This window comes from Anarrhichthys ocellatus, unplaced genomic scaffold (genome assembly GCF_004355925.1).
Source record: "Anarrhichthys ocellatus isolate YVR2014 unplaced genomic scaffold, GSC_Weel_1.0 scaffold10, whole genome shotgun sequence".
In the NCBI taxonomy this organism is placed as follows: domain Eukaryota; kingdom Metazoa; phylum Chordata; class Actinopteri; order Perciformes; family Anarhichadidae; genus Anarrhichthys; species Anarrhichthys ocellatus.
Window position 1 is genome coordinate 4,246,841 of NW_022280040.1, and position 25,283 is coordinate 4,272,123.

Here is a 25,283-nt window from a genome sequence, read left to right on the forward strand (position 1 = left end):
CCGAGTGAGAACGTTGTCACTTTAAGATTTTGTTTTTTTCTCCAGTTGTTTGTTCCTTTTTTATTGCAGAGCAAACCCGGTAGACTTTGTTTGTGGTGGTTGAATATTAGTTCCAATGAATTAGATCGAAGGCAACGATAGGAGTTAATGAATGAAACATTAGCCATAGGACCGGAGGAGGTACGTCGCCGTCAGCGAGCTCCCCGTTTCTCCAATGCCAGGATCTGGTTTCACTCGACTGTGCATCCAAACAATGCGCTGTGTGGCTCTACGCGGTTTGTTGCCGTTTTTTATATAAGGCGGTTTTTGCTGAAGGAAAAAAAGAATGGATCTTAAAACCCGGAAATCAGGAATTAGATGATAGAGGCTTGAAGGGATGCTTGTGTCATGGGCACAGAGCACGAGGCCAACGAGAATACAAGCGGAGATGACGATGCATCTCAACTGCAAGCTGCCAGTGTAAGTAAGATGTATCTTAATGTGGGGTTATTATTCTAGAAGTACCGTAACTTAAACTACAACATTTTAAATCTTAATTTTAATCGGTTAAATCCTTTTGGCACATTTTAATTAGGAATACAGCCAGTCCTCCAGATGAAAACCTGGAGATTTGAGGGGACACAACATCAAAACCTTCAACACCTTTTGTCATTGATTAAATGATTAAATGTGTAAAATAGGGGAATCTATATCCCACTAACTTGTGATGGATTATGTGCCGCTTGCACAGTATGGGATGACACTGAATGAATAATATATGTGCATTGGGTAACTCAATGAGAGCCGAGCGCTGCATCTGATGGAGTTACCGTTGCTGTCGGGCTTTCTTCTCAAGCCAAAGTGACTGGTAATGGAGCGTCATTACTGGTAGACTCGGGCTTACGTCACTGTTGGCAGATCAACAGCTAAATGTGATGGCTTTGTTTACCTTTATGAGCATTGATGTTTTTTCAGTGCATGCTGTGACCTTGTGCTATTTGAACACTTGCCCACTCATGTCTCTGTGCATTCTGGATTGATTAGCATATTGTTCAGCCTACTGTAATCTAAACTAGCTGACCTGGATAAGGTACAGTGATAAGAGATGAATGGTAGAAGCAAGGTTATGTGCTCTTGATCTTTTTCCAGTAATTTAACCTCCTCGTGGTCCTCGAAGTGCTCTCTTGTGCCCCTTTGTCCCAACACTGAACCTGGTGGCAGATCTACAGTGTCAAGAGACTTGTGCTTTACATATCATTTCAGCATCATTAACCGCATCCCTATTAGAATCCACACAGATTGAAAAGGGCAAGTCAAATTGACTGCCACCGCGATGGGCGCTTTGCATTAAGAGTGTGAATGTGTCCTCCCTCCCTGGCTTGTAGATTGCAGATGTGTCTGTGGAGGTGGCCACAGTTGACCACACTCTGCGGAAGATCTACAGGAAGTTCAGGAAGACGAGACGGAAGCCCAAGGGACTCAAGTGGCTGCAGGCCCGTCTGCTGAGCATCCCTCACCTGGCTGTCATCATCGCAGCGGTGGTGTGTGTGGTGGTGATTATCATGTGGTCCCTGCTGTGGGTCTTCATATGTAAGTGAGAGGATTCTTATACTTAAGTCCCATATTAATATCTTTATAGTTGTTTGATTACAAGACTGCATCAAAGTGGAACTTCACCGTATAATGCAAGTTTTGACTTGATTTAATTAGTTCGCAGGGAGAGCAACAGTGGAGCGTATTTTGCCGGTGTGTTTCGTGTTGCCAACGTGGAGTTTATCCCGGAGTACCGCCAGGCAGAATCCCATGAGTTTGTGTCCATGGCAAACAAAATACAACACGTGGTACGTATTGATGTAACCCTGCTATTTACCTGATGGTTAGTGCTAAACCAGGATCTGAGAGACTCTTACAGTTAATTGCTGGTGTCTCGTAGGTGAGCAATGTGTACAAGGTGTCCTCAGTGGCCAGACTCTACAAGCAAGCTGTCATTTCAGACCTCAGGTACGGTGGGCCTGTTAGCCATCATCATCATGAAGCAAAAAGACGTCCAGCTGATATTTATGTTTCGCTTTGTGCTTCTGATTCCAGTTTCAAGCATCAACACTTATTTACGGCTGAGCGACACACCCTGTTTTTAAAGTGTTGATGTAAACCCTATTTTTCCTCACACAGTAACAACAACAAGGGCGGTGTGCTGGTTCACTTCTGGATGGTGTTTGTGGTCCCTCGATTAAAGAGCCCAGCAGTGTGTGAGGAGTGTGTGGAAGCCATTTTCAGAGACTCGGTCCACACCAGCCTGATGAACAGGTCCTCCGTAGGCTACCTGCTGGGTCTCCCAGTAGATATAGACTCCATCCTCATCAATGGTGCGCCAGTGTGTTTACATGTGCATCCTAAAAGTGTGTATCAATGCAGAGACTGATTATTGTGTCTTCCTCCAGCTGTTCAGCGATCAGATTATTCATCATATGGAGCAGGTAAGAGATGATACTTAAGTGCAATAAAAGTTACACTGTATGTCATAATGTGTGTCCCTGAAGGTTTTTTCTCCTCCCAGGCTCACAGTGTGTAGATAAACTGTATGCCAACCTTCCCGGGCTGAGCGTCCCTTTAAACGTCTTCTCGTCATGGGGTGGTGTGAACTGCCATGTAAAACTCACCGCTGTCCCCGGCTCTATGATCCGTCTGACCGTCACCTCCTTCCTCATTGAGCCCAGCGACTGTGTGAATGATGCCCTGACTGTGTACGACGCCCTGCTGCCCATGAGAGGGCGCATTCTGCACAGGTCTGTTTTTCCACATTATTAGCAATTCCAAAGGCTTTTATTCCAATTCGTCACTGTATTTTCTCTAAAACATAAACCTTACATAAACTAAAGTGTGTCTCTGTGCTGCAGGATGTGTGAGCCAGTGTCCAACTCATTCTCCCTGGTGTCTACCTCCAATGTCATGCTGCTGTCCTTCAGAATGACCAACGGCAACAAGAGCTTCAGAGGACACTTTGAGGCCATTGTTAAAGAAAGTATGACACATTTACCTTGTTACTTTATATGCCTGGGGTTGTGTGTGTGATCCCTAAACACATGTCTATGCGCCGTGAACAGAGTAATCTTAAGAGACCTTAAGGGGATAAGACTACCTATGGTTTCCGTAGAATAATAACATTGTTTTGGGTATAAGAAAGATGTCTTTGATTCTCCCCCGTTTCATTTTTCATCTTCGCACCCCTGAGATTTATCTAGAGACCACTTTGGGATTCACTGGCGGTGAAAGTATAATCCTTGAGTCTGTCTCTGTCTCTCTCAGTGTGTATGTCTCAAATTGAGACCCAGTTAGAGCCTGGCATCACTGGTCAAATCTACAGCCCCTTCCACCCCAGCCTTCTGCCCCCACAGTGCTTCTGCACCTGGAAGTTCGAGGTAGAGCACACACACATACATGACTTGTAAAACTGCGGCTGAGTTTTTCTTTACTGGTGATTTCAAATAGCTTTTATTGATTGTGTACTCTGTACTTTTTCTAGACCCCCAACAGTGCTTTAGGAGTTGCTCTGCAGTTTCAGAACTATGTATTGAAACCAAAGGAAGTGAAGGGCTGTGAACATGGCTGGTGGAAGGTCAATGAAATCATGTATGTGGGCATAGGGTTAACACTCAAAACTAAATTTACACTGTATTCAAGACACAAGTATTTCAGGTAATTGTGTCCATTTTTAGAAATATCTACAATCATAAACGCTGTCTGATGATATATTATTTAGCCGTTAAGTTATTTCTTACATTGATGTCAATTCTTATTCATCCCATGACAACACCCTGTGATGGTTGGTTAATGGTTGCTTTCCCTCCCCAGTTTCTGTGGCAGCTACGTGGGACACCACACGGTGTTTCGGATCGCTGACCGCAGCCCAGAGGTGGAGTTTCGCTGCAGCTCACGTAACTCTGCTCAGCCTTTCCAGGCATCCTACAGCAGCTACAATATCAGCCAGCGTAAGCACTGCCAGGCCCAGAGCCCGACTCATTATAACAGCCAGGATACACTGTAGGAAATGACAGATCATAGGTGTTTCATTGTGCTTCAGTGTGGATGTGAGTTCATGACTTTGTTTGTAGATTCTAAAAATTACAATCTGTTTTACAGAGAGAAAACATTTTGTGTCATTCACATAGTTTTGAGCGGCATAAACACAGAAGCGCCTTGTGGTGTTTTTAGTCACTAGAGTAGAAATAATGCAGCAAAAGCAATTTTTGTCTCTTTTCCCGCTCCTGTGTGCACCAGCCTGTCTGCAGAGTCACTTCCTGTGCTCCACAGGACTGTGTGTGGAAAAGAGTCGCCGCTGTGACGGCCTGGACGACTGCCAGGATGAGAGTGACGAGGTCTTCTGCTGTAAGTTGTCCTATATAAGTTACATAGTACTGGTTGTCTAAAAGAAAAAAAATGGCACTGTGAAGTACTGGTAACACATTACACTGTCTTTTGATTGTATTTGGAATCAAGTCACACATTGGAAAAATATTACATATCTTCACAGCGAGGCCGACAAAGAACTGCGGTGGTAACAGCCCTCTGCATCCTTTGTTTGTGTGCAACGGAGAGACGGACTGCACCAATGGAATAGATGAGATCAACTGCACTCAGGGTAAGAATCTTTACAGTTAATCTGTGTCCCCTTTTTACCCTTTAACCAGTAATAATTGCCATAATGTTCTCTGCTTTTGTCAGAAACAACCTGCTCCGCAATCAGGTATCAATGCAACAGTGGCTCCTGCATCTTGAAGAAAAATGCAAAGTGTGACGGTGTTCTTGACTGTCAGGACCACAGTGATGAGGCTGACTGTGGTGAGCGCTCTGCATTACCTGCTCCATGTGCACATCTTGAAGTGGCAACATAAAGAAAGGAAAATCAATATCATTTTATATTTCTGTATCCACCCCTTTTTCTAGTAATAAATCTTGCACCTTGGTTCTTTTAAAATGTCAACATGTCAACAAATTTTGAATAACTCAACTGTTCTGGCCTCCATCATTTGACATTTTAACATCCAGTTCCAAACAAATTATGGAAGTAAGATGATGGTAACATGCTGTTTCCTCCACCCTTTTATCATCTTAATTGTTTACCTTACTATCAGCGTAATTGTAGTCTGTCAGGAACCTTTCTTAAAGTTGCTTTTCACTAAAATGAAGACCAGTTAAATGATTTATCAACTAAGCCAGGATCACACACATTTGGTTATGTTCCACCTGAGTTGTTGGCTCATAATGAAGCAACTGATACTGATTATAGTGCCGCTACACTGCCAGTTCTCTGCCAGATCCTTCATGTGGCTTCATGAGAATGTTGTCGTTATTTTATAATCTACTGGGCAGCATGCACCAAACCTGCTGACCTGCAGCACTGAGGTGACCCAGCTGTAATGGCTCTCTCTGTTCGCTGTTATTTCATCATAATGGGGTCTCAAGGTGATCACTCACTGATTCGGGACAATAATGTACATGCACACACACACACACACACACACACACACACACACACACACACACACGTCAAAGCTCTACTTTTTAATAAGGCGGCAGCAGTCATGGTGATGACTCAGTATGTCAGCATAATAGTAATAACATTGCTTTGTCTCTCGTTGGGGGATTTCTAATACACTGCACATGTCCATATATGTTGTGTCCAGTATAATATAACGAGTATAACAACAGTATCCATCTCTGTGCTCCTCAGCCTGTGGTCGTCCCTCCTTGGTGAAGAACATTGGTTCATCTACAGGACAAGAGCGTATCGTAGGTGGAGATAACTCTGTGGAGGGGGAGTGGCCGTGGCAGGTCAGCCTCCACTTCTCTGGTAACCTGTACTGTGGTGCTTCTGTCCTCTCCTCTGATTGGCTCATCTCAGCAGCACACTGCTTCAGCAAGGAAAGGTCAGTCACACTCACTCCTATATTTGAAATATAGAGCAGCAGGCCTACTCTTACGGATACCATTCTTTAAAACTTGTCACCCCTTAAAACACTGTAAATGTACTTGCAAACACCCATCACATGTCATGCCTTTGTGTGGACACGAGTTGCGAACATGTACATGCATAATATTAGTTAATCTGGCAATCATCAAGTATAAGGCTTCCGGGCCATAGTATTGATTTTATGAACAAACCTGTCACTGATCTCATCTGCTTTCAAGTTTTATTAAAGACATTATGATCTACATCTGTCTCCCTCTGATGACCCTTGACCTCTGACTCCACCAGGCTGTCTGACCCACGTTACTGGAATGCCCACCTCGGCATGCTGACACAGGGCAGTGCCAAACACGTGGGGGAGATCCAGCGGATCGTGGTGCACGAGTATTACAACGCGTACACGTTCGACTATGACATTGCCCTGCTGCAGCTGAAGAAGCCCTGGCCTCCCTCCCTCAGCCCGCTGGTCCAGCCTGTGTGCCTGCCACCTTCCTCCCACACTGTCACTGACAGCCATCGCTGCATTGTCACCGGGTGGGGATACCGCTCTGAGGAGGGTGAGCAACACCTTGGTCACCACAGTGACTTTTATACTTGAATACAACCATGATGTCCTTTAGGGGGGTTTGTCTGACGGGGCTAGTTTATGCAGTGTTCTATAAACATCATTGTAATAATGCAGTAAGTAATATAAACTTAATGTTACATACAGTATTTAGATACATGCTCCTGTGCTGCTTTTCTCCAGCTCCATTTAGGATGAGAGCCTCTTTATGAACTCCTGCACTCTTCATGAGCTACTGCTAATGTCAGCTTAAAGCAGCCCAGATGTGTATATATTCATATCTGTCATTTGCATGATCTACGTCCATCTTGCCCCCCTGCAGACAAAGTGCTGCCCTCAGTGCTGCAGAAAGCAGAGGTGTCCCTACTGAGCCAGACTGACTGTAAGAAGAGCTACGGACCTGTCTCATCCCGCATGCTGTGTGCCGGGGTCCCCTCTGGAGAGCGTGACGCCTGCAGGGTGAGCTCACATCTGACTGAATCACCCATAATTACCTGCGCTTTAATTTATACTGGTGGATGTGAAGCTTTGAAAGTTGCCGTATACTTGTTTCATGTTCTTTCTGCATCAACTGCACTTTTTGTTTCTCAGGGCGATTCAGGAGGTCCTCTGTCCTGTCAGGGACCGAGCGGGGGTCGCTGGTTCCTGATTGGCATCGTCAGCTGGGGGGCGGGCTGTGGCAGACCAAACCTGCCTGGGGTTTACACCAGGGTCAACAAGTTCACCTCCTGGATCTACAGCCATATCAGCTGACATGATGAAGCTCTTATTCATCCAGTGCCAGCAGATGTTTAAATATTCTGTCGCTCACACCAAATAATAAAAGCATCATCAGTGTACTGTGTATTTATTCAAGAGCAATGTTTGCCTTTTATGTGTTATTCATGTGACTCAGGTATACACCCCCAACTAAGCAAACAGGAAGTGCTTTTGAATGATTTTATTCTAATAAAGTATCTTAGCTGCATTCCTCCCTCCAATTCTTGGACTATAAACCCATGTTATAATAATAATAATAACTTTATTTATATAGCACCTTTAAAAACATAGTTTACAAAGTGCTTTGACAGACAAAGCAGCAAAAGCAAGGCAGCAATAACAATAACACTGTTACACCCTGTTATGTCCTGTTGCACCCTCACAGCTGTCAAGTTTGGTGCCAAACTTTCTATTTGCAGGTTGTCATTGAGCCCCCATGGAGCATCCAAGGGTCCAGCAGCCGAACCCAATTGTTATACCTCGCACACGTTTCCATCAAGCACCCCTTTGTGCCTCCCAGCTTTACTCTCGCATACACAGCGAGGAAGTTTGCCCACAATATCTGCCCCACTGATGGTTGTGGGGATGGTAGGCTTAGCCCTTCATAGTGCTCTCATTGTCCCCCGCGCTGCATTCTGGGGCTCCGTGTGACACCTGCCGCCCAGTTCAGGTAAACGGGAGGCGGTGAATGCCCGCCGCATCCGAGCCGCTCAGGTCGGATTTCTGCGCTTTTTTTTTTTTTTTTTTTTCAAAGGAAGCGACAGTGGGGGTTTCCTCTCTCTCTCTCCATCGTTTCTATGCCTGAGGTATTGTTGCATATCGCCTCTCCGGAGCTAAACGGGACAGTGCTATGAGGACTCTCCCCAAAAGAAAAACTTGCGAAGTGTACTGCGTCTCCGGGCATGGACTATCAGGCTGCTCCGCTGCACAGGTAAGGCACCATCAGTGTGCTCTATTAATTGCGCGTAAAGGGCATTTGTGCCAAACATGACTTTGCTTTCTGCGAGAACTGTTCTATGTGTATACAACGACATTTGTCAGTTTAACTTTTTTTTGGCAAAAGCAAAATGATGCACAATAACCAGAACCCATCAAACCCAGTCAGCCACGGCTCATCTTAATTGCGAAATCTGTCTCTAGCGGTATGTGGGTGTCTTTCTCACATCACCATGTCCACATCAGGGTGAGACACTTGATTGAGTGCTGACACCGCAGAGCCAGGCCGTGGGAAAGCAGACTCGTCTAGCCACGCTTTGTCTGCTCCCCCGGGGAATCCTGCCAACCCCTTAAATGTTTTAGGAGTTCCTTTCAGCTCCGAGATGCTCACCGTTACTCTCCCTGAATCAGTGGCTGCTCAGCCATTAAATCGATGTCTCATTGAGTTTGGCAGATAGGCTGCTTTTTCTTTATTGCCGTGCACACAAGAGTAAAATGCAAACAATTAGAAGCAACTTGAGCGCAGACATTAAAAGCCGGTATGATATTTGAGTCATGCCCTTGTCTCTGAAAGGGAGAGGGGGAGGTGAAGGAGCCCACCCAGTCACTGGGCCCCCCCACGAAGCCTGAGGGCCAGGAGGAGCAGAAGGTGGAGGGGGGGCGAGCTCCGGTCTGTGGCTCCTGGAGGAGATGGATGTTGGTTCTCCTGCCTTTCTTTCCCTTCGCTGCTGCCATTGCACTGACTCTCCACTTCCTAACATGTGAGTAATGACCTGCTTTTCTCCTGTCCTTAAAATGTGTTAATTGTGACTTATACCCGCAGTCACACAAGTGCACCTGTCTCAAATCTCTATACCTCCTCCTCTCCAGCTCCGCCCTCCTCAGTGTTCTTCCTCGGTGGCAGTGTGGAGTTCCCAAACCTGAGCTTCTCCTCAGAGCTGACTGACTCCACCTCTCCTCAGTTCCGCCTGCAGGCTCAGGCTTTGAACCATTATGTAAGTGGAACGATGGACTTGTCTGTCATTGCCTCCCCTCTGAATGACACGTTAGAGTGCTGCTTGACCTTCCCGCTCTCAGCTGAAGCTGATCTTGCTGTTCAAACGTTGATATGGTTCACTGCAGCAGGCTACTAGTGTCTTTAATGTTGGGCTTTCAAAACACCGCTGTCCTCTTTCTACTTCCCATTAATGTCTTTGCATTCTTATTTGTTTCCTTTTCTCTTTATTCGGCTTTGTCCTCTACTCTCTTTCTCTCTGTTTTTTTTTTCTGCACCACTTTTCTCCCCTCTGTCCCTCTCTCTGTCTCTCTCTGGTGGTGTTAAATGTAAAGCTGAAACAGGAGCTGGGCACTGTGTGTGTGTGTGTGTGTGTGTGTGTGTGTGCAAGTTCCCGAGACCCCCAGGGACAGGGCCCTTTCAGGGCTGAGGACAAGCCTGGCATTTGTGAGTCCAGCTAGGCCCAGGCAGCAAGAGTGAGAGGAAGAGCAGGCCTTCAATAAAAACATTGTCTGTGTAGCTTTCACACAATCAGCCACTCTGTGTGCCGAACACTACAGAGAGGAGGTGAACCTCAGTTTGATGCTGGGGGTTGAGAGGGAGAGACAGGACAGTAGGGCAGGGTGGGATGACAGAGGGATTCGGGGCTGGACAGAGATACGAGAGGGGGGATTTGAGATTTTAGAGCAAAGGGTCAGATGCTCGGCCGAACATTCTTGCTGAGCAGTGGAGAAATGGCAAGTTGATGGGTGTAAATCCCCCAAACTCTACACTGACATAGTGTAATGCTCCTTTAGTCAGCTGTGAGGGTGAGTTAGCAGGCTTGTTAAGTGGTCATAGTATCTGTACAGCCATCTGTTCATTAAAGAACAGGTGAAGTCAAGGCCAGGAGCCCATACCTTCCAGGGTCCTAACTCTACACGGCCGGCAGGTAGAGACACAATGGAGCTCTGTGCTGTTCAAAGTCAAAATACACACAAGCAGAGGTTGATACACACACACAAGAACAATGCTTTTGTTGAACTCAGGCGTGTTTGACCAGGTGTGTTCATGTGTTACAAGTGAAAAGTGACCTCACTTGCACCGCTGTGATGTCACACCTATATGTGGTAAACCATCCTTTTTTGTCTTTTTTTAAATACAGTTCTCAGAACTCTACGAGTCCTCGCCGTGGAGCTCTTACTACCTGCACTCAGGAATTACTGCCTTCAGGTTTGATGCACTAACAAAAAGCCTACTGATGAAATGACATGTGCAACAGTTCATACACAAAAGGAGCATTCATGACAACAACATACTCGGTTATATGTCCTTTTTGCAGAATAGCAACATTGTAAACCCTTTGTGTGACAGTGAAGGAGCAGAAGGGCTCAATGTCTTCTACTGGAGTCAATTCTCCGCCCCGGATGCCGTTGCAGTGACGATCCAGAGGTCCGGCCCCGAGAGACTGCAGCGCAGGCTTCCTGGCAGCAACAAGGTGCAGCAGGACAGCCGCAACGAGCAGCGCTATTTCATGGAGCAAGATGACGACATGCTCCACCTGCTGGGTAGAGGCTCTTACTGTACATTACATGCACATTAACCACAGACATATGCACACGTGTGGTTTTTGGCCACAACAATATGCAGATATTAGCTTAATACTATACATTAACTACTAATACATTGATTTTAAACAGTTACATCCATAAATTAAAAACTCACAAATGCTTAACACACCATGACATTTAAAATAGAAACAACTAATTAATGGCCAACCCTAGCTTTTTAAATATTTTACCCAGGAATAATTCATTTTTATTTAATTTTAGAATTAAATGTTATTTCTGATTTTATATAAGGGTATTTATTGCTCTGGAGTGGTCCTGAATTTGAGTGTTTTGGCATGTTCTGTGTGTGTATGTAGGTTTGGACCCTGACGACTTTGAATCAGAAGAAAAATCCGACAAGAGTAAGAATCCAAACAGCATCCAGAGTGGGAAGTGGCAGCTTGGCTTCCAAGGTGAGAAGAGCAAGGCTTTGACTTAATATCACAAAACCTTAAGATCAGGTTTCTAATGACGAGTTAATAATTAGAGACAAAGTGTGATCTCAACTTTTAAGGTGGCCATTAATGCTGCTTTCAAGGCCTGCATGCTGGGTCTGCTGACAGAACAGGAACAAGTGCACCGAACATCGTTCGTCTTCTAAATATTTATCTAAATATTGAATAAATCACGTCCTCTGTCTAGCGATGTCCTTTGACCTCTATGCCAAATATGGCAACAACCGCACCCTGAGCCTTGTGAGTCCCAAGAAGCCGTACTACCAGTGGCGTCTTCGTGTGCCGTCGGGTCACGTGGTTCGACTGGTCATCCTCACCCTGCACGGTGCCACGCCAGGAAGCTGCACCGCCCACAAGCTCTCGGCCTACGACTTTTTACTTCCATTACAGAACAAGATAATCGCACGGTAAAGACATTCATTCTCTGGTGCAGTGCTGATCTCGTCTCTGTAATGTGTCTCATTTGTATGTTGTGTACATATACATATCCTGGATGCATTTACCTGTCTCAGGTGGTGTGGGCTGCCTATTTCGGGTCCGTCGCCTGTCATGAAGCTGACATCCTCTGGGAATGTGATGTTGGTCACCTTCTCCTTCAGCAGACAGAGGGATGGAGCAATCTTCAAAGCTTACTTCCAAGCCATCCCAAAAGCAGGTTTGAGTGCTCTCATGAACAGACAAATCTTGTGTGATATGTTCATATTCGTGCTGGAATGATTTATTTCCACTTATTAGCAGATGTAGAGCAAAGTTGCCTTGTTGTTGTTGTGTATTCTGTGCACCTCACTCCCCCTGCAGGTTGTGGAGGGTCGATTTCCTCCTGGAACGGCTCTATTACCTCCCCCTACTACCCCTCCTATTACCCTCCTAACGTAGACTGCACCTGGATACTACGGGTGAGTGTAGACGTGTGTGTGTGTGTGTGTGTGTGTGTGTGTGTGCGTGTGCGTGTGTGTGTGTGTGTGTGTGTGTGTGTGTGTGTGTGCGCGTGTGCGTGTGTGATAAGAAAGAGAAGTTGGAATGTAAGAGAGTGAAAGAGTGAATCATTCCTTTCACATTTAACCCGTCCACGTTCCAGTCTGTCGACGCTTTCTTTAGTTGTCTTTGGTTACTTTATCAGGCGCCGTTGCCAGGATACCTGATCTCCATGACGATCGTGATGATGGACATTCAGGATTCCTCGTCATCAGACGGTTGTGAGAAAGACTGGCTGGACATCGGAGGGGTCAAGTGAGTTGTGAAACTGAGCTGTGTGGCCCACGTTAGCAACTTTGGGTTAGCATTTCATCCGCATCAATCGATTTTACAATATTCACTTCCTGTAAATGTGTTTTATCTCATAATTGTTTAAGCCATTGTTTTATGTGCCTGCATGTGTGAGTTTAAAAATCAAATTCCTTTTGTGCTCCTCTGCATCTAGACTGTGTAATCCAGTGTCAGACAGCAGCAAAAGACGAGTCTACTCCTCTCCTCTCTCCCTCCACTTCCATTCGGACGAATCTCTCACCCACAAGGGCTTCTACTTGCTCTATCGCGCCTTCTCTCCAGAGGGCAGTAAGTCAAATCTGATGCAATTTGCTCCGTCAGAGAGGCTAACTGATACAGCAAGTCATTCATGAGGGAACTTGGGGTCTCATATCCACATCTACGCCAAAGAAAGTACTGTAATTCCAGAGAGTGCTTTCAAATTCCATCCCTGTCTATCCCCAGCCTGTCCTCGGCAGTATCGCTGCGGAGACGGACGCTGTATCCCTTTGAAGAAGGTGTGTGATGGAGTGAAAGACTGCTCAGACGGACGGGATGAGGCTAAATGCTGTAAGTCTGTTGCCTGAAGACGCTATTGTAGATACAAAAGGGTCGTACACTTGACCGATGTAGGTGTTTTTTGTTCACACTTAATCTGAAAGACTTTCGTGCTACACTCAGATTTGTATGTGTCTGTGTGTTTCTATGTGCATGTTTGCACATATGTGTAAAACATGTAGCATCCTGCAGGCCAGGTGAGGTGCTGTGTGGGAACGGCCAGTGTAAGCCTCAAAGCAGCCAGTGTGTGAGCTCCTGTGCAGACAGCAGTGAAGAGGGCGCCTGTGGTGAGTAGACCGACACCGTCGTAACACAATCTGTGCTCGTCGTTATTTTGATGATTTAAAGCTTATGTGGTTGTTTTTCAGGAGGTAAATGTCACCACGCGTGTTCCAACAAAGTCTGTTTGCCAAAGTCTTCGGTGTGTAACGGTGTTATTGAGTGCAAAGACCGCAGCGATGAACTCAACTGTACCAGAGCGTGTGAGTGTTCGTGACGTCAGACATCACTGGTTGCACTGACCGATCAATTTATTTTAATGCAATATGTTGCATTTATAAAAGTACTTCTCTCTCTATTTAAAGTGCCCTTTGTTTCACTCTGCCTAATTATGTCTGTTATTCCCATTAGACCTTAAAGGCTGCTCCTCATCCTCATTCAAATGTGCCAACGGAAAGTGTGTCAGTAAGGTTAACCCTGAGTGTGACGGAGTCAAAGACTGCTTCGACAGCTCCGATGAACTGCGCTGTGGTAAGTTGTAATTGCGACGGAATGAAAGTCCTTTCAATTTCCAAAGAGAATTCTGCTCAATAATGTGTGCCTCCTCTGTCTCCCTGTGTGTCCCAGGCTGTGGCAGCAGGCCCAGGATGCGTACTAAGATAGTGGGTGGCTTTGACGCTGGGGCGGGGTCGTGGCCGTGGCAGGTCAGCCTCCAGATGGATCGTTACGGACACGTCTGTGGAGCCACGCTGGTCGCCAACCGCTGGCTCATCTCTGCAGCTCACTGCTTCCAGGACTCAGATGCCATTAAGTAAGAAAGACGCCTGGAAGCCTCATTATAATAATCATAATCCATGTGTGCTCTGTGTCCATGAACGTTGTGTCTGCAGATACTCGGATGCCCGTGCGTGGCGGGCCTACATGGGAATGCGGGTGATGACTTCGGGGAACAACGGAGCATCCACCAGACCAATTCGCCGGATCCTCCTCCACCCGCAGTACGACCAGTTCACCTCCGACTACGACATCGCCCTCCTTGAGCTCAGTGCTCCTGTCTTCTTCAATGACTTGGTGCAGCCTGTGTGCATCCCCGCGCCCTCGCACACCTTCACAACAGGAACCAGTTGCTACGTCACAGGCTGGGGGGTCCTCATGGAGGACGGTAAAGTTTTTTGAAGTTTACAAAAAAGTATGTTTTTAGATCTTGTGGATGTTTTGAAACGAGGCAATATGGGGCCAAAATAGACAAGCATCACAGCATGGTGACATTCATAATACCACAAGATGTTTGCTTTAATTATAGGTGAACTGGCCGCTCGCTTACAAGAGGCCACAGTGAAGATCATCAACAGGAAGACTTGTAACAAACTGTATGACGAGGCCGTCACTCCCAGGATGCTGTGCGCTGGGAACATGCAAGGAGGGGTGGACGCCTGCCAGGTGAGCGTGTACCTCACTGTTGGTGTGTCGACGTACAAGTATGAATTTTTATGGAATAATGACATCTCTCACGGAATTCAAATTCAGTTTGATTTTCTACATTTCCCAGGATTTATAACACACTTCCGATAGAGTTTGAAGATACCATAAGTAAAAATGAATTGCCAACAAGTGGCGACAGCGGTTGCGACTATCAACATAATGTTAAAGTGAAGCTAACTGCTGGTGGCAGAATACTGCTTATAGCTCACATCCTCTATGACATTGGTTTTCTGTTTCTGCTATGAAAAATCACTTCAGCTGCTCTGGAAATGTTTTTATATTCTGTATTCATATTTATGTTCCTGTCTATTTGTCTGAATGTCCATCACTGTGCATTTGTGCTGCCTCAGGGTGACTCCGGAGGTCCGTTGATGTGTCTGGAGCGAGGCAGGCGGTGGTTCCTGGCGGGGATTGTGAGCTGGGGTGAGGGCTGTGCGAGGCAGAACCGCCCCGGTGTCTACACACAGGTGGTCAAGTTCACTGACTGGATCCATCAGCAGACTAAAGGACAGGTGTGACTGAATATCGCGTGAAAAAATGACAGACTTCACACACATGGACGAAGGTTTCAGACCCGAGTTCACCTTTATATTCAGTCATTTTGTTTGTCAATGGCAACGGGGCCAGCACTGCCCCACACCAACCAGCTTTCTTTAAAAAAAATAGTGCTGAACCTGGTTATTAAATTGACTTGGTATGCTTAAGTCTCCTCAATCAGATGGACAGGTCAGGCCAAAGTACGACAACCAGCCAGGTTATGCTGTGCATGTAAATGTAGCCAATTACTTCTTGTTTTCCTACCCTCCTTCTTACATTTTCCAGCTACATTTTTCACTTCGGAGATTGTGACCATGTCGGGTGTTGCCAACAAAAATCACAACAGTCCTTTTATTGAATGTGGAAAGAGTTCTCTCCCTCACACACACATGTAACCGTATATATTATTGTCCTCATCTACATTCGTCCATGTACTGTATATGTGTGTTCATGACCGACTGTATGTGTTTAAGAGTCGTTGTTATTGTACTGTATGTGTATGTTTGTGCATTTGTATATCATGAGTTCATCTGAGTCATAGCCTTATGTCCAGTATATTCTGTAATTGTAGAGAAGTGAATAATCCCTCAATAGGAGGTTATAATATATTTTGGATTTCAGTTTTATTGTGATTTAATTTATCTCTATGGTGCCTCCTTTGTACTTTATGCTCAATGAAAAGCATGATCACAGCTCCCCTTGAAGACATGATGCAGTTGCTGCTGGCGTAAGGAGCATATAGGATTATTAGGAGAGCAGCGTATCAATCATTTCTATGCAGACACACTTGCATGTTGCTGTTTCTCCTGCGGTCAACTGTCATTCAGCTCACATCGCCATCCAGCGGCCAATCTGCACCGTTGTTTATTTTATGTCCTGAGAGAATGATGCACCCAAGGGATTAAAAAACATGCAGTTTGCATCATTGTTTAATTTTATTATATGCTTTTACATTAAAGACACAATTTGAAATGCAGCAGGTCTCAACAAAACTGTTATTTATTTCTGCATTTTTAATATCACATTGATATTGTTTTATTTTTCTTTCTTACTATGCTGTCCATCAGAGAAATGTATCTTTTTATCTCTTTCCTAATTTAAACTTGAGGCTGATACATTTCTAGTGCTTCAGATGTAATTGGTGCATTTGGCTGAAAAGAGTAGCCTACAATATGAGATACCTGCACAAAACAGAAGTTTGGAGTCAGAACTATGTTACCTGATGACGTCATGGTGTGAGCAAGAAGTCCCCATTTAACAGACGTTAACTGTCTAAGTGAGATCAGTGTTTTTCTACTTGTGCAATGTATTGAATGCCCTTCCAAGCACAACGCTTGTTTATTTTTTCTTTGGAAAAGAAAAAATAAATATCTGCAGTTTGAAACGCAAGAAACAGGCCTATCAAGTTGTTGATGAGGACACCACCCCGATGTCTCCGGTGCCTACGTGCTGATCAACCGGTGTGCAGCTGCCCTGTGTGTGCGCATCCTCACTGTAGCCTATTCAGTGGTGAGTTTTTCTAGCCTGTTGGAAATAACAGAACTTGCAGACGATTGGATAGAAAGCAATCCTATAATATTTACATTAATTTTTAAAAGTGTGTCAAAAAGAAAGGCCTATTTTGGACCATTAACCGTTACTCACGCCTCACTGGCCCCCTCTGCTTGAATTAAAAGGGGGACTGCTCTTACGCGCGTTGAGTGTGCGGACTTCCGTGACGTCACCTATCCGGTGGCTGCACTGTGGGAACGGTATAAATCCGCGCCACTATCCAAATCGATGGGAAAAAGTTGCACTGGAGTTCAAGAGCGGTGTCCTGTTGCGTGATCTCCCGCAGCTATCCTCAGGAAACCAATCGTCTCCGTTCACTGACCGTCCGCGCTGAGCGCCACAGCCAAGTGCGCTGCGCTGTGTTGAGCCTTCTCTGGAGGGAGGGAAAACATCAGCAGGAATAAAACTTGTTTCATATTTTATATCTGCAACCTGCTCGCTGCATCAGAGTCGCCAGAGATGATGAATTTGATCCTAATCTGCCTGCTATGTGGAATGTATGGTGCTCTTGCAAAGGGTGAGTGACTTTTGAGTTACATTTGTTGATGCAATACCTTATGTAGTTATTATTCGATAGTTTACTTTTAACGGTTGTTAACTGCAAGGAACGTGGTTGTAACCTGTAGAAAATTGCATTTTACCCACGACTGTTACCTACGATATTATTACACATAAACTAGAGGTTCCTGTAGGGTCGTAAGGCATCTTGACGCTCTTTAAATACAGTTATCTGAACAAAGCAGAACATCCAGTCTTTACTTTGGAAGAAAACAAAAGATGCACAGATGTGCCTCTTCATTGTGGCGCACTGTGGTGCGGCTGCTCATTTATTGGTCTATTAAGTGGTCGGTGCGGCCGTGTGTCTGAGGCTGTTCAGCCTGTAAACCTCTATTAGCGCTGATTGCAGAGACTGAGATAAGCGCTATCCTGCGGGACACTTGTTTGGATAATGCGGAGCTCTGTGACCCGGCTCATTGTGCGCTTGGCCCCGGTTGAATGGACTCACGCAGGGCGATGTTTCCTGAGTCTAATGAAACTTCTGATTTATAAAAACGAGGGGTCGTGACCGGCTGAAGGAAAATATCTGGAGCCTGGTAATCTGTGCCCATTGCCAAAACAGTCAGTCGGTAGGTTGCTTTTAAACTCCCCGCAGACTTTGCGGTGTTATTGGTCGTTTGGTGGTCTTTTGTGGCTGAAACAAAAACAAAAGCTAACTTTGCGTTTCCCTGCAAAATCTATGCGCAAATAACATCAAATTAAGAATTGTATACATTGCCTGATTTGAGATGGTAAATAGATATGATCACAGTTACCACAATATGTGCCTTGAATAACTATTAAATAACTCTATTTGTTTTTAAAAAAAAACAAGATTTTTAAATGTATCTATTGTTTTACCAAAAGTTTAAATTTAACTAAACTTCACGAATTAACTCATACCAATTGGCAACTATAGGACGCAACTGCAAGGCCTAGGAGTGTAATTAGGCAATATTTAACCCTATAGCTTTAGATGTACAATTTAGATGGGGTTTTTTCAGTCAATGCACTAATCTGTCAATCAACAAATACTTTTAACCCAAAGTAGTAGAATAATTATATATATATGATAATAAATGGATGTTAATAATTCCATTAGTGAGTCTTAGTACAACATGCATCACCATCCATTCATACACATTTCACATACTTAAACAATCATATGTCATTGATTGTTACCATCTCAATGTTGCCTGATTCCATCAAACTGCAGACGAATTCTGCCGAAATTATTTAAATTTCTTCACCATAATAAAGCTTTTGAGATTAGATACAGTGATTTCAGTATAAACAGGTATTGAGGTGAACGTGTACTCAGTGTTACTTTTGTTTGAATATTTTTTTTTTCTCAACCTAAAAAAAATCTTTATATTCTCAAGTGATTCATCCAAAATTCATGATAAGTCAGTTGGAGTTATTTTTCCCCAGTAGTAATCTCTCTGTGTGTGCGCGCACGCGCGTGTGTGTGTGCGTGCGCGCGCACGCGTGTGTGTGTGCGTGCGCACGCGTGTGTGTGTGTGTGTGTGTGTGCGCGCGCGCGTGTGTGTGTGTGTGGAAACTTGCCACAAAAGCATATTTTCACATGATTTTCTTTTTCTGTCATTGGAAATGTGATATTTGGAAACAAAAGACATCTATTTTCATCGGGCGAAGTAGCAGGGAAACTACTAAATTATTTGGAAATGGTGCGTTTAAACACGTAACAGCTTGTTGAAAAGTCCCCAGAAGGCTTGGAGGAGATTCTTAAGTTCCTCTCTGTCTTCCTTCACCCTGCCATGTGTGTTTCTCACTCACACAATGTGAAATCCAAGGAAATAGTATCGGAAGTGCTTGCAGTGTGAGTAATGCTAGATCTGCTCAATGGGGCATCCTCTGGGAACAATGATGCTGACAATGAATGGTACCAATGGATGTGATAAACTAACCCACCACTGTACAAGTGATTTAACTACTCTCAGAGCAGTGAGACGGTTGTCTTCTGAAGACTGTATTGACCTGCGTGTTGCACACTCTGTAAGGAGCAGTCACGGTGAAGGACGGACTTCCCTGAATGATGTTTCCGCTGTTGTTGGGAGGAAGGAAGGGCGGACACACAGTCGTCTATATCTCTCATTAATAAACCTCAGCGATGGAGTGGAGAAATGCCTATTTGATAAACAAGAGGGACACTGCTTACGCATTTCCAGACAAGTTGTCAAGTGGCCTGAGCGAGGAGATGTGCAGGGGGTCACACATACTGTGGCCTGGATGGAGTACGTGCTGTGGAGCCGGGACTCACCAAGACCGGTTCTGCAATCAGTCAAAAGTCCGGTTTAGTCTGGTTTGCAATGGACACAGCATGTAGGGACTGTCCAAAATATTTATTGGTTGTTAAGTATTTTGTCTTCCAGGATTTCCTCAGAAAGTGGTCTCATGTAGATCCGGGTCGACACAAAGAGATTTGGACACTCCCAATCATATTATTAGATTTTAATATAATTGCATCCATCATTTTGCCAAATTACTTATAAATAAGCAAGACATTCTGCTTCAATGAACACTCAGGACTCGAGCCTCCATATTATAAAGTAAACATCCTGCCTAGATGTCCCTAAATAATAATAATAATAATAATAATGAATCTCTGGAGAGGTCCATATGTCCATAGATAAAGCCTTATCACCTTATAATTACTGTAAGAGCAGACCACTCTTTTGTGATGCACATATTCAGTAGTTCTGGGATGTTGCTGCCTCTACATGTCTTCTGATTCTCATCCTCTCGCTTGCCTCTCCAGACAAAGATCAGAAGAGGAAGTACAGCGTTCCCATTCTGGATGTGAAAACCCGCCAGCTGGTCCTTGACACCAACCAGACACTACTGCTCAGCTGCAGGTACGTTTCAGGGAGATAGATCCGGGCCGGAAAACCTTAATTTGGGCAACCGTGATACACGGCAATCCCCAGCTTTGATACCTGTGAATCAAAGCAAACACCATCTTTAAGCCTTAATATCTTTCTAAGTTGTTGTAGAAGCGATGTACTCACGGTTTTTCCCAAACTCAAGAGATTTGCAAAATCAAATTGTAACAACGAACTTCATTTACACTTCTTCCATCATTCATGCAGACTTGTTGGTGGATTCCTTTGTAGCTACATTCAGATATATCTGATTTGAGTCTTGTATAATGTATTTTTTTCCCATTTCCTCTCCAGTTATGTTTCTTGTACTCTCAATACATACGTTTTTAATAAAATATCCCTTCAACAGTTCCTAGCCAGTGGTCCTGTCCAGTTATTTGTCTCCAGCTCCTCTTAATATATTTTTTTACTTAGTATTTTAGCCCAAAATCTGTTGCTTCCTATTACACTCTCTACAAGTTTCATCAGGGTGGTCCAAGTTTAGAGGATTTTAAAAAGCCCTTTATAGCATCTTCCGTCGCTGAATGTGAATGCACAAGCAAAGATTGCCAAGTGTTTTCGAAGCAAACTTTTATTTAACCCCTTGTACCTGTTGACCAGGGGTCGCTGGGAGCTGGCATGGGCGTTCCCATCAGGTTTGGCCAGAGATGAGGTGCAAGTGGAGGAGTCTCGCTGTGGGAGGAAAGGCCAGCATTACTGCAGCGGTTTGACAGTCAGCAGCACCCAGGCCCAGCACACCGGCCTGTTCCGCTGCAGGTACCTACACCGAACCCGAAAACAGACCTCCGTCTATGTCTATGTCACAGGTAAGACTCTGCTGCCCCGAGGTCCAAGAGCACAACTTCTTTTCTGTTTCTCTAGCTGCACTCATTGAACACCCCTTCACGCCTTCACCCCCTCATGCGTGTGTTTATATGTCCAGGTTAAACAGGACGTGGTGGGTGCTAAATGCAGACCAATGCCAGAGAGACAATTATATCCCAACACTGTTTGTCCCAACAACACATCCTTCGAGATGACTCTGGCACAGTTTCATCCCCCTCCTCCCCAGCCGCTCTTTTCTCAGCCTGGGCCTATATCTCCCTGTTGTCTATATATAAATCTTTTTTTACTTTCGTTTACGTGCTACCTCAAGGCCAGGAATAACCCAGCTCCTGAAAGGCTCAGGCCTGGGCAGAGTTTCCCAGGGCATCAGCCTTATCTGCTCTGCTCAGCCTTGCTTGAAGCATCCTGTGCTTGGGGGAGGAGGGGAAGGACTTGAAGGGGGTGTGCTGGGAGGGGATGTCGCTGTGTCTCTCCCAAGGTGGTGGCGGGGAGGTGTGTGGAAGTATGTGTGTGTGTGTGTGTGTGTGTGTGTGTGTTGTGAGGAACTGAGAAGGATAAGATGAAGGCCAGCGGCTCAGCGGTATCAAGGGGTAGAGGAGGCATGATGTCTACCCAGCCAGCTCCTCCCTGTCCTGGAGGGTGACGCTGTTTGGGCTGGGCTGTGCAGAGCATGGAGCTGGGCTGGAGGCCAGGGTCACAGGGCACGCTACTGTTTGGCCAACAGGACCCTCGGGGGCCATCAATCGCTCAGGTCAGCATGTCCATTAAGCGTCAGACTTGGCCTGCGGCTCTGCTTAGACGTTGCCTCCCTCCCAGAGTCCTCTAGGAATCAAAGCAAGAGAAGGAAGCCCTCAGTCCGCTAGTCCTTTGGGTACTTTTGTTCGAATGTTCAGAGATTTTCTTTCCTTGAGTAACACCCTACGGTAACAAACAATACAGTGAGCAACACCCACACTTTTCAATGGCACAGCACTATTACAGTAGTCGAGCTGGGAGGAGAAAGCTCAGAGAGGCCGTTTGATTGCTTCTAAACAATCTGTGTGTTTATTGTTGACTACAGGCAGTCATTTGCTGAATGGGTATTCAATGAGTGGGTGTGGAGGACAGAGTATGTTTACGAGTGTGTGTCTGTTTGTTTTTGTTTGTTGCTGAGATTGATACTTGGAAGTGTGTGTGTTTGTTTGTGTGTTTGTGCATATAGGCAGGTGATTGTTTTCTTTCCTTTCTCTGTGTGCATGAAATTAAAGGGTCAGTTCACAGAAGATTATAGAGAAACGTATTTTCTCACTCAGTCAAAGAGGTCATTTCCACTGGGGATGGGAGGACAAACCCTCTCACTTTTTCAAATCTTGTTTTTTCCCCTTCACTCTTAATGTGTCATGTTGATTTTCCTAGCGTGGGTCCTTTTTTGCCCAGGCTTTTGACTCTCAGGCTACACTCAGGCTGTCCTACCTTATTGGTGAAGGTTATTGGACCTGCATGTAGCCTGAAAGAATTTTGCAAACAGTACTCAGGGCTGATCAAGTAAGCTGCCAACTTCAGTCTTTGGGTTAAAAAGAAATAGAAAATAAAGAAAACGATAAGATAGAAAAGCACAGTGTTTCATAGTAAAGATGCAAAAAAGACACACACACACTTCTAAAACCAAACTTGCACACACTGTTATCTAACCAAGCTCTATGATGGTATTGATTTTAGGGGGCCATGCTTTGAGATATTTGTCTGTGAGATTTCGGCTTTCACCTCAACACAATGGAGGAGAATGGAAGTTTGTTGCTCACAGCCTTAAGAAAATAAAACATCAGCATCTACCTAAACGGGACACTGTTTCTGGACAGAGATGTTCTCATTGAAATTTTAAAATGTCAGTTTTTAAAGCTGTGAATACCTTTTTCAATCACTTCCTGGTTTGCAGGTGGAAATATCAGAAATGAATAGAACTGAAACGATGTTAATTGAATAATCCTGAAAATCAAACAATCTCTAGTTTTAGCCTCTTGGGATTATCTGATTTTCTCTGCTTTATATCACCGCTATGTTTACATCTTTGACTTTTTAAACTTTTGGTTGTACAAACTGGGACATTTGAAAATGTCAACTTGCGGTCTGAGAAGCTGTTGTGGGAATTTTCCTTTAATATCTGTGAACTGACACTTGAAACTGTACATATTGTGATACTGAACTGTGATATTGAAAGAAAGAAGCGTCTTTGTTTAACTTAAGCTTATATTTGACCTGTTTATTGTTGGTACCGAATGTGTCCCTGACCGCAAGCGTTTGGGTTTCAGACAGCCAGCAGCCATTTGTGGAACGTCCGGGTATGAGCCCAGATGTGTTGTACATGAAGGAGACGCAGCCGCTGGTCATCCCCTGCCGGGTCACCCACCCAAACGTCACAACCACACTGGTCAAGGTCAGTGAAGGAAATATGAATGAAATGACAAGTTGACAAGTCGGCTGTCTTTTTTAAATTCATGTTTGGGTGCAGAGATCTGCTCCTCATCAAGATCTCTCTTCGAAGCAGGTGTATCTACACACTCATGTCCTCCTCTGTCCAATAACACCACTCACATTCTCTGCACATCACCACTTGCCCCAGGTTCACACATCAGGGTTCACATATGCACACAATGCACCCTACAGTTGTAGGGAGCTGTTTGTTTCCTCCCTCTCCAGATCATTCGCCACATTGTTCTTATCTTGGCAGCCATTAAGCTGTGGCGTGTGTGTGTAAGTTTGTTTGTGTCCGTTTGCGGATATGTGTGAAAGTGTGTGCGGATATGGTTGTGAGTGTTGGTGCTTGAGTGCTGAGTGAGGGGCCGAGGGGACAGTGCTACTAAGTGCAAAGAGGAGCATTTAGAGTACTTACTGTCTGCATGTGTGTCTGTTTTGGTATGAGTGCATATTGCTGCATAGATGGTATTTGCCTTTCAATGAAACAACAACAGGTCTGTCTGTTTAAATCTGCAAGAAAACCTTCAATGATGCCCCTTTCTTCACTAACTTTTTCCGATAAAGCGGGGCCCACAGCGTCCTGTTGGCACTGTTTCCACCTCTGGAAACAGGACAATGAGGTCTGGATTGCCCCTTTTGGCCGCTGGCCATGCAGCGCCACTTCCCACATCTCACCCTCCACCTCTTGTAGTAGGAATCCTGGCTGCCAACTTCCCCAACTGACGCTTTAAACAGCTGGTTTGCCTGATGGAGGAAGCAGAGGGCAACTACTGTTGACCCCGACAGATCAAAGTACAGTAAATGCTCTTTAATCACGAATGCTGATCATTAATATGGCAGCTTGTGCGTCACTGTAGGAAGCTTATTGTGGTATGACAACAATAGAGTAGTTGTAAAACATAGAACACTCTGAATTTGACCGTTTTTGTATGCACAAAACATGATAGAAACAAGAAAAAATAAAAGTGTAATACATTCCAACAATTTAGTATTGCACCTCCATAAAGTTAAAGGACTTGCTAGAGACAGATTAAAAAATGAATAATCAAAATTGGTGCAGAGATTTCCTAACGTTTAGCACGTATGGTAAAGGTTAAAAAATCCTCAGCCCTACGCGTCCCATCATACAACTTTAAAAAGTATTTGTTTAGACCCTCTCTGTAGGCTAAATGTCCATATCTTTCAAACTCCTTCGCCCCAGTTTGTACAATATGCATTCATTAACAAAAATAGCGAGATGTAAAGTCTGAGAATAACCAAAGTTATTACAATTCATCCTGAAGGAAACCTGAATGTCAGAACTAAATTTCATGTCAATCCATGAAATAAGTGTCAAGACGTTTCACTCGTAACCACAAATGTGATCCAAAGGGGATGATCAAAGTCGGATGGATTTATCCTCTGGGGAAAATGAATATCTGAACTAAATTTCATGGCAGTCCATCTAATAGTTGTTGAGATATTTTAGTCAGGATCAAAGTGGTGGATGGACTGTCAGACCACCATTGGCCATGCTGCAAGCGTGGCTACAAAGCAAGAGGAAAGCTGCAAAAAGAGGAATTGTCTATAGGAACGTTAAGTTCCGAGGATTTGGGAAGTGCAACAACATAATTAGGACAAACCATAGACTATAGTGGTCGCATCACCTTGACGTCACACATTGATTTGTGGATTATCGTTTTGAAGACTCAAGTTTGGCATTTTGGCGGTTTACCATCTTGTTCTTT

The 25,283-nt window shown here is 44.7% G+C and overlaps 3 protein-coding genes across 7 annotated transcripts in view; all 3 read left to right on the forward strand.

Moving 5' to 3' along the window:
* Positions 1-75: 75 nt before the first annotated feature.
* tmprss7 (transmembrane serine protease 7) lies at positions 76-8,521 on the forward strand. Its single transcript, XM_031850528.1, has 18 exons — positions 76-459; positions 1,365-1,569; positions 1,690-1,820; positions 1,913-1,980; positions 2,152-2,345; positions 2,421-2,456; positions 2,537-2,765; positions 2,877-3,001; positions 3,286-3,398; positions 3,503-3,609; positions 3,832-3,968; positions 4,258-4,365; positions 4,511-4,618; positions 4,702-4,818; positions 5,711-5,906; positions 6,236-6,504; positions 6,835-6,971; positions 7,104-8,521. The coding sequence occupies exons 1-18, from the start codon at positions 388-390 to the stop codon at positions 7,263-7,265; spliced, it is 2,514 nt and encodes an 837-aa protein (XP_031706388.1). The 5' UTR covers positions 76-387; the 3' UTR covers positions 7,266-8,521.
* On the forward strand, positions 8,105-16,239 carry LOC116385239 (suppressor of tumorigenicity 14 protein homolog). Of its 2 annotated transcripts, XM_031850523.1 has the most exons (19): positions 8,105-8,202; positions 8,782-8,968; positions 9,078-9,202; positions 10,346-10,413; positions 10,555-10,748; positions 11,108-11,203; positions 11,433-11,652; positions 11,758-11,900; positions 12,044-12,141; positions 12,366-12,475; positions 12,666-12,799; positions 12,956-13,060; positions 13,231-13,335; positions 13,417-13,530; positions 13,679-13,798; positions 13,895-14,078; positions 14,158-14,429; positions 14,571-14,707; positions 15,100-16,239. In XM_031850523.1, the coding sequence occupies exons 1-19, from the start codon at positions 8,122-8,124 to the stop codon at positions 15,265-15,267; spliced, it is 2,661 nt and encodes an 886-aa protein (XP_031706383.1). In that variant the 5' UTR covers positions 8,105-8,121; the 3' UTR covers positions 15,268-16,239. The 2 variants fall into 2 exon arrangements, with proteins under 2 accessions (XP_031706383.1, XP_031706385.1); XM_031850525.1 differs by lacking the exon at positions 15,100-16,239 and having other exon boundaries at positions 14,158-14,456; positions 14,571-14,617.
* An 842-nt stretch (positions 16,240-17,081) lies between these two features.
* Positions 17,082-25,283, forward strand: part of flt1 (fms related receptor tyrosine kinase 1) — a 31,824-nt gene continuing 23,622 nt past the window's right edge. For 2 of the 4 annotated variants that reach the window (XM_031850519.1, XM_031850520.1), the window contains exons 1-4: positions 17,082-17,354; positions 20,154-20,250; positions 20,878-21,083; positions 23,391-23,515. In XM_031850519.1, the coding sequence (XP_031706379.1) occupies positions 17,297-17,354; positions 20,154-20,250; positions 20,878-21,083; positions 23,391-23,515 (486 nt within the window). In that variant the 5' untranslated portion in view covers positions 17,082-17,296. Of the gene's footprint in view, positions 17,355-20,153; positions 20,251-20,877; positions 21,854-23,390; positions 23,516-25,283 lie in introns of those variants that run through there. The other 2 variants (XM_031850522.1, XM_031850521.1) reach the window with 2 other exon arrangements.